The sequence below is a fragment of the Ranitomeya variabilis genome, chromosome 2 (genome assembly GCF_051348905.1).
Source record: "Ranitomeya variabilis isolate aRanVar5 chromosome 2, aRanVar5.hap1, whole genome shotgun sequence".
Taxonomy (NCBI): Eukaryota; Metazoa; Chordata; class Amphibia; order Anura; family Dendrobatidae; genus Ranitomeya; species Ranitomeya variabilis.
The window spans coordinates 219,889,656-219,897,827 of NC_135233.1; the positions used below are offsets into that span (position 1 = coordinate 219,889,656).

The 8,172-nt window shown below is 52.7% G+C and overlaps 1 protein-coding gene across 2 annotated transcripts; it reads right to left on the reverse strand.

The window, feature by feature from the left end:
• Positions 1–527: 527 nt before the first annotated feature.
• On the reverse strand, positions 528–7,860 carry NUDT16 (nudix hydrolase 16). Of its 2 annotated transcripts, none has more exons than XM_077283651.1 (3): positions 7,645–7,860; positions 4,421–4,693; positions 528–1,977 (listed from the first exon to the last, which is right to left on the reverse strand). In XM_077283651.1, the coding sequence occupies exons 1-3, from the start codon at positions 7,819–7,821 to the stop codon at positions 1,795–1,797; spliced, it is 633 nt and encodes a 210-aa protein (XP_077139766.1). In that variant the 5' UTR covers positions 7,822–7,860; the 3' UTR covers positions 528–1,794. The 2 variants fall into 2 exon arrangements, with proteins under 2 accessions (XP_077139766.1, XP_077139767.1); XM_077283652.1 differs by lacking the exon at positions 7,645–7,860 and adding an exon at positions 6,535–6,713.
• Positions 7,861–8,172: the final 312 nt, after the last annotated feature.

The following is an 8,172-nucleotide window of genomic DNA, read 5'->3' on the forward strand; positions in this document are numbered from 1 at the left end:
CTGTCTTCATCAGAAGTCTTCATCTTGAGGGTTCCCCGTCAAGGCAGGAAACCAACTGATGTGGAGAGAGGAGCCGCCCCTTTTATCTTGAAGGTTTGCTGTCCTTGAAGGGCGGATTCCCTCTCTTGTGGTGCCGTCATGTATGATGGAAAAAATTGCATGACACTAATCCTACATTTCTGGAACAAAATCTAACTATTTTTTTTTTTTTTTTTTAATGGTGATAATACTCCATCGTAGTGTTAAGAGCAAATTCTGCGGCATCAATGTCACACTATATCGATCATACGACCGCTGCAGCCAATCGCCGACAGTAGCTCACTGAAGCCACTAATTGAAAAAAATAGGGCGAGAGAAACCTTATTATTTTAACATATTAAAAAGAATATTAAAGTTAGGAAATCGCTTTTAGAAACTATAGAGATGTTATTTAATGCTGCAGATGAGAACCGCTCTGGATAACAGTCACCTTACACATAGGCCAACGTCTGCAATAAAAAAAAAAAAATTAAAATTTCATTGAAAAATTCTTAAATTTTTCTCCAAATTTATTTAAAGATGCAAACTCACAAAAGCCATCATCTTACACCGACGATACATGGAGGGGTGTACTCCAAAAGCAAAAAGGATATCAGCATTTCCAATAAGAGGGTACCTGACATGTTAAGGGGGGGCACATTTAGAAGATTCCCATGAAGGGTTAATGAAAAGCAGAGACAGACACATTTCTGCAGTCATGATGACGGTTGCATTCGAGCCGCCATTTACTCGCCCATTAGGTGAACTCTTGTCAGCGCCAGTGGACCCATTTTATGACACATCGCTACTGGCATAAAGAACAAGGGTTGTGTAATCACATAACATAACTTGTGGGGGTCTATATTAAAGAGGGTGACCAGTAGGTATGTTTTTTTTTTTCTTTTACAGAGGCAAGCTCATCTCACCAGTCCCTGGTCCGCTTTCTGCTGTTTCAATGAAGTCTCCTTTTTTAGGACTATGCGAGACTAATATTGCCATTTTTTTCTGCCTATTCAAAGACACTAACCCACCAGATAACACCTTTAAGAGCCCCAGTACAAACGTCTCCACATTGAAACGACATGAACACAACTATATAAAATAAATAAAAGATAATCTGATGAAATTAAAGCAGATTTTGCATAATTGTCTTTTAAGTCTAGAAAAATGGGCTTTTAACCAGAAACGGCACCACTCTTGCCCAAAAGTTGCGACTAGTATTGCAGCTCAGTTCCATTCAACGCCACTGAGCCTGAATTACAATACCAGACATGGAGCAAAAAGATCTGCTGGACCTTGATCTAGTGGCCATGTCAGTAGTCCACGGTCTCCAAACCAGAGCCCTGCGACCCACCTACTAGCATCCCCAGCTCCCCTTCTGAGTTTTGGGCTTGAGGCGATGTACACATGATGTAATGATGCTGTAGAGCCGACTAGTCAGTAGGGGCGCCAGGGATGCCCCGGGTTGGGGGAGGTTCGGGTAGGTCTGGGCTGGCGGACTAATGACTTGGCCGCTGGACCCGGGTCCTGTGAATCTTCTTTTTCCTCCACTATTAAAGCTGTTTGCGGGAAAAATAATAAAACTAAAACAATGTTTTTTTCTAATTTTAACCCCCCTCGACAATCGGAACAAAAATTTGTAAGTATTTCTGGGCAACTCAACCTGCGTTGGCCGAGCCCCGCACGTGGCGCTGTACACTGAAGATACTCAGGAGACCGATCATTTGACATCTTTTCCGACAATACTAAATGTCGGGTTACGTGACGAGACCATTACTAAGAGTTCTGACTGCTCCACACGGCATCTTGGATCAGGTCCTCCCGCAGCAGCCGCAAGCTCCGCAGCCCATACAGAAGCTGGCTCTTAGAATTCCCAATAAAGTTGTTGGACAGAAAGGCTGGAAGACCTCCAAATCCATCCCGCAAAGTGTACAGGGGGACACGGACTAGACCCATCACCTGCGGAAAGCAAACGCAAATGTTACCCAGGATCACAGAGGGGGCAGATAGGACTCTACGGAGGTCACAGACGATCAATGTGGAATACTACTGCCATCAGATATCGGGGGGGGGGAATACCACCTTACATACCCGCCAGTCATCTGGAAGGTGCTCCTCAGCCACCAGCCCCATTAAATGTGTGCTGGGCTCAAACCTCAGAAGATACTTATTTTGTGTGAGAATAATAGGACTGGGCATATTGAAATATAACATGCCTTATCTTACTAGAGCAAAGTGTGTAAGTTAAAGAGAAGCCCTGATCAATGATAACAGGGACAGAGGAGGGGAGACGCAGAGGAAGGGAGAGTCGCAGAGGAAGGGACAGAGGAAGGGGACAGAGGAAGGAATGTCTCCATCTTTTTGCATGGGATCTGACTGATTGTATTGGTAGGAAGGAACCCTTCATTATAATAGGGACAGGTATTTACATACACTGCTCAAAAAATAAAGGGAACACTTAAACAACAGACTATAACTCCAAGTAAATCAAACTTCTGTGAAATCAAACTGTCCACTTAGGAAGCAACACTGTTTGACAATCAATTTCACATGCTGTTGTGCAAATGGAATAGACAACAGACGGCAATTATCAAGACACCCTCAATAAAGGAGTGGTTCCGCAGGTGGGGACCATAGACCACATCTCAGTACCAATGCTTTCTGGCTGATGTTTTGGTCACTTTTGAATGTTGGTTGTGCTTTCACACTTGTGGTAGCATGAGACGGACTCAACAACCCATACAAGTGGCTCAGGTAGTGCAGCTCATCCAGGGTGGCACATCAATGCGAGCTGTGGCAAGGTTTGCTGTGTCTGTCAGCGTAGTGTCTAGAGACTGGAGGCGCTACCAGGAGACAGGCCAGTACACCAGGAGATGTGGAGGGGGCCATAGGAGGGCAACAACCCAGCAGCAGGACCACTACCTCTGCCTTTGTGCAAGGAGGAACAGGAGGAGCACTTCCAGAGCCCTGCAAAATGACCTCCAGCACGTGTCTGCAGAAACGGTTAGAAACCGACTCCATGAGGATGGTCTGAGTGCCCGACGTCCACAGATGGGGGTTGTGCTCACAGCCCAACACCGTGCAGGAAACTTGGCATTTGCCACAGAACACCAGGATTGGCAAATTCGCCACTGGCGCCCTGTGCTCTTCACATATGAAAGCAGGTTCACACTGAGCACATGTGACAGATGTGACAGAGTCTGGAGACGCCGTGGAGAGCGATCTGCTGCCTGCAACATCCTTCAGCATGACCGATTTGGCAGTGGGTCAATAATGGCGTGGGGTGGCATTTCTTTGGAGGGCCGCAGAGCCCTCCATGTGCTCGCCAGAGGTAGCCTGACTGCCATTAGGTACCGAGATGAGATCCTCAGACCCCTTGTGAGACCATATGCTGGTGCGGTTGGCCCTGGGTTCCTCCTAATGCAGGACAATGCCAGACCTCATGTGGCTGGAGTGTGTCAGCAGTTCCTGCAAGATGAAGGGATTGAAGCTATGGACTGGCCCGCCCATTCCCCAGACCTGAATCCGATTGAACACATCTGGGACATCATGTCTCGCTCCATCCACCAACGTCACGTTGCACCACAGAATGTCCAGGAGTTGGCGGATGCTTTAGTCCAGGTCTGGGAGGAGATTCCTCAGGAGACCATCTGCCACCTCATCAGGAGCATGCCCAGGTGTTGTAGGGAAATCATACAGGCATGTGGAGGCCACACACACTACTGCGCATCATTTCCTTGTCATGAGGCATTTCCACTGAAGTTGGATCAGCCTGTAACTTCATTTTCCACTTTGATTTTGAGCATCATTCCAACTCCAGACCTCTGTGGGATATTAGTTGTGATTTACGTTTTACATGATTTTAGGTTTTATTGTTCTCAACACATTCCACTATGTACTGAGTAAAGATTTACAACTGGAATATTTCATTCAGTGATATCTAGGATGTGGGATTTTAGTGTTACCATTATTTTTTTGAGCAGTGTATATTCTGCCCTTGCAATACCAAAATACCTTGATGCAGGAGCGTAGCAATAGGGGGTACAGAGGCAGCAGCACTGAAGCACTTGTGGCTGAAGGAGCCTGTATGCCCCTGTTGCTACATAAGGAATATACCATTATAAAACTTCACATAAATTCTTTACACCCAGGAATTTTAAAGGGATTGCACAGGATTAGGGAAAAAAAAAACAGCTGCTTTCTTCCAAACACAGCACTGCACTTGTCCACAGGATGTGTGGGTTGTTGAAGCTCAACTCTACTTACTTCCATAGAGATGAGCAGCAATACCAGACACAACCTGCAGACAGGTGTGGCGCTGTTTCTAGAGAGCGGCCATGTTTTTCTAATCCTGTACACCTCGCCATCCACAGATAACACTTGACAGTAATGTCCCCCTCACCTCGAGGCCGTGGTCTTTGGCACATACGCCTTCTCTCTCTATGGCCTCTATTTCCTCCAGCGTCAGTTCCTTGGTGAAGAAGTGTGTGACCCCTTTCTGCGGGAGCTCTCGGGCCTGTGCACTGCGATAATCTTTGTCAGTCACTTTCAAAGTGTCGAAGATGGAGCCGAGTTCCTCCTGCAGCTCCCGGTTGAGGCCTTCTTCCAAAGAAACGTCTTGTGAATCCACGAAACCTCCAGGGAAACCGAGACGTCCATCAAAACGCATCATCATCTATGAAGATAGAAGCGAAAAGAGAGTCACTAAGGGCCAAGCGAGAAAAAGTTGTGTTTTTTTTTTTTTTTTACTTTCCAGAGGCTTTGTATGCTTAGAAGGGCTGTCCCATAAACATGTAAGGGGAACAGGGTCCATGAGGACAAAGCGTTACTGAGCATGTGCGACCACTGCTGCACTGACCATCTCTGACTTCTATAGAGTTTATGGAGCAGTGGTCGCACATGCTCAGTAACGTATCATTCACACAGGGGGCTATAGGACTCTAGTTCTAGGGATTGGTGCAGGACCCAATGGTCAGACTATCGATCATACATGTATCTACTGTACTATATGGACAAAGATATTGAGACATGTCAACTTTGAAATCTGGTTTCCCATTCGTTCCCCTCCCCCCCCCAGTGTATAACCTCTGGGGCGTGCCCCCCCCCAGTGTATAACCTCTGGGGCGTGCCCCCCCAGTGTATAACCTCTGGGGCGTGCCCCCCCCAGTGTATAACCTCTGGGGCGTGCCCCCCCCAGTGTATAACCTCTGGGGCGTGCCCCCCCCAGTGTATAACCTCTGGGGCGTGCCCCCCCCAGTGTATAACCTCTGGGGCGTGCCCCCCCCAGTGTATAACCTCTGGGGCGTGCCCCCCCCAGTGTATAACCTCTGGGGCGTGCCCCCCCCAGTGTATAACCTCTGGGGCGTGCCCCCCCCAGTGTATAACCTCTGGGGCGTGCCCCCCAGTGTATAACCTCTGGTGCGTGCCCCCCAGTGTATAACCTCTAGTGCGTGCCCCCCAGTGTATAACCTCTGGTCACCAGCAAACCCCCCCCCCCCCATCATGTCATCTGCCATTACCAATATGTGACAGACAGGCTGGTTGTGCAGAGATCACTGATACCAGCGCTGTCCTGTAATAGGAGGCACTGGGGTAAGAAGTCTGTTTGTGACATTTCCCCCCCATCACCAGTGAGTGATATTATTGAGAAGTGGAAGAAGACCCTGTTATGTTACAGAGTGGGGGGCCGAGTGCTGAAGAGCAGAGGGCAGAAAAATCACCAAAGCTCTGCTGACCCCATAACTGCAGAGTCCAGACCTCCTCTGGTATAACATCAGCACAAACAGTGCGCCCGCACCGGGAGCTTCATGCAGCCTTATATCACCAAGCATCGAATGTAGTGGTGTAAAGCCGCCATCACTGGACTCTGGAGGAGACGAGTTCTGTGCAGTGACGGATCACACTTCTGTATCCAGCATCTGATGGACGAGTCTGGGTGTGGTGATTCCAGGAGAACGTTACCCCCTGACCGCACTGTGCCCACTGTACAGATGGTGGAGGAGGGGTAATACTATGGGCTTGTTATGAGGGGTCGGCCCTTTAGTGCCAGGGAAGGAAAATCTTAATTCTTCAGCACAAGACATTGTGGATAATTGTACCTTCAGCCTTGTGAGAACAGTTTGGGGAAGGACATTTTCTGTTCCCCATGACTGTGCCCAGTGCACAAGCTCCATACAGACATGGAGGGGGAGATTGGTGGAAGAACATGACCGTCAGCACAGAGCCCGGACCTCAGCCCCATATATCACCTATAATGGAGAAGGCCTCCCCCGACATCAGGGGCTGACCTCACAAATGCTCTTCTGGGGGGCAAATATTCCCACAGCCGCCTCCAACATCTTGTGGAAATCTGCAAAGGGACCAACTCCATGGAAATGTCCACGGGCTGTGGAGGAACGTGGAGGGGCACATACTTTATGGTGTTTTGGGGGCGACCCCTGAAGGGAGGATACGAGATCTGCTGCGTATTATGGGGGAGTTTTACCAACGTCAGGATTTGTTATGCAGAAAATCCACCTCAGAGTGTTCCCATGTGAAGGGGCGTAGGAGGAACAACACCGACACCATGTTGTCAAAGTCCGCTCACTAGTCTCCGGCGCCATGAAAGGTGGAGCGAAGTGCCGAATTGTCGCATCGCGTGTGCAGAGTCTGACGCCGGACCCACCCGCCCAGCACCGCCCTACGGAGCAGCGCCCCCCGCCCAGCACCGCCCTACGGAGCAGCGCCCGCCGGACCCCCCCGCCCAGCACCGCCCTACGGAGCAGCGCCCGCCGGACCCCCCCGCCCAGCACCGCCCTACGGAGCAGCGCCCGGCCGGACCCCCCCGCCCAGCACCGCCCTACGGAGCAGCGCCCGGCCGGACCCACCCGCCCAGCACCGCCCTACGGAGCAGCGCCCGCCGGACCCACCCGCCCAGCGCCGCCCTACGGAGCAGCGCCCGCCGGACCCCCCGCCCAGCACCGCCCTACGGAGCACCGCCCTACGGAGCAGCGCCCGGCCGGACCCACCCGCCCAGCACCGCCCTACGGAGCAGCGCCCGCCGGACCCCCCCGCCCAGCACCGCCCTACGGAGCAGCGCCCGGCCGGACCCCCCCGCCCAGCACCGCCCTACGGAGCAGCGCCCGCCGGACCCCCCCGCCCAGCACCGCCCTACGGAGCAGCGCCCGGCCGGACCCCCCCGCCCAGCGCCGCCCTACGGAGCAGCGCCCGCCGGACCCACCCGCCCAGCGCCGCCCTACGGAGCAGCGCCCGGCCGGACCTCCCCGCCCAGCACCGCCCTACGGAGCAGCGCCCGGCCGGACCCACCCGCCCAGCACCGCCCTACGGAGCAGCGCCCGGCCGGACCCACCCGCCCAGCGCCGCCCTACGGAGCAGCGCCCGGCCGGACCCACCCGCCCAGCACCGCCCAACGGAGCAGCGCCCGGCCGGACCCACCCGCCCAGCGCCGCCCTACGGAGCAGCGCCCGGCCGGACCCATCCGCCCTACGGAGCAGCGCCCGGCCGGACCCACCCGCCCTACGGAGCAGCGCCCGGCCGGACCCACCCGCCCAGCGCCGCCCTACGGAGCAGCGCCCGGCCGGACCCATCCGCCCTACGGAGCAGCGCCCGCCGGACCCCGCCTCTCACCAGCACAGCGTATCGGATGGGGATCCGGTCAAACAGCTTGGCGGCGGTGGGCGCGTACAGCATGACGTGGCAGGCGTGCCGGTACCCCTCCAGCTGCAGCGCTTCCTCCCGGGACACGTTGCGGGGCCGGGGCCGCTCATCTCCGGCCGCTCGGATCTGCTGCCCGGCCTTAGCCATGGTTCACACACTACATGGGCTAAAGGACCTTTGATGATGTCATGACACGTGACCGGTCATGTGTGTGGGAGGAGTCAGGCACTTTAACCCTTTCAGGAAGGGGCCGTATTTTTTTTTCTCTCCTCTTTTTTCTCTCTGTTCACATTGGACTTGTTTTTCTCCCGCGGTAAGCTGACGGTCTGATACTGACACCATCGTAGGGCACAGACGACGCTGTGATCACATTTTGGCTGAATTTTTGGCAATGACAACCGTTCTGACGTTATGACCTTTTTTTTTCCTTACGTGGTTTACGGTTTGATATCAGAAGGGAAGTCAGAGTTTTATTTAAAGAAAAATTAATATTTTTAA

Bases quoted from the DNA above. Each gene is read 5' to 3' on its own strand.
- NUDT16 (XM_077283651.1), bottom strand. From the start codon at position 7,821: ATGGCTAAGGCCGGGCAGCAGATCCGAGCGGCCGGAGATGAGCGGCCC. The intron at 4,694-7,644 runs GTGAGAGGCGGG...CTATCTTCATAG, and splicing joins CCATCCGATACGCTGTGCTG to ATGATGATGCGTTTTGATGG. The intron at 1,978-4,420 runs GTGAGGGGGACA...TGCTTTCCGCAG, and splicing joins CCAAAGACCACGGCCTCGAG to GTGATGGGTCTAGTCCGTGT.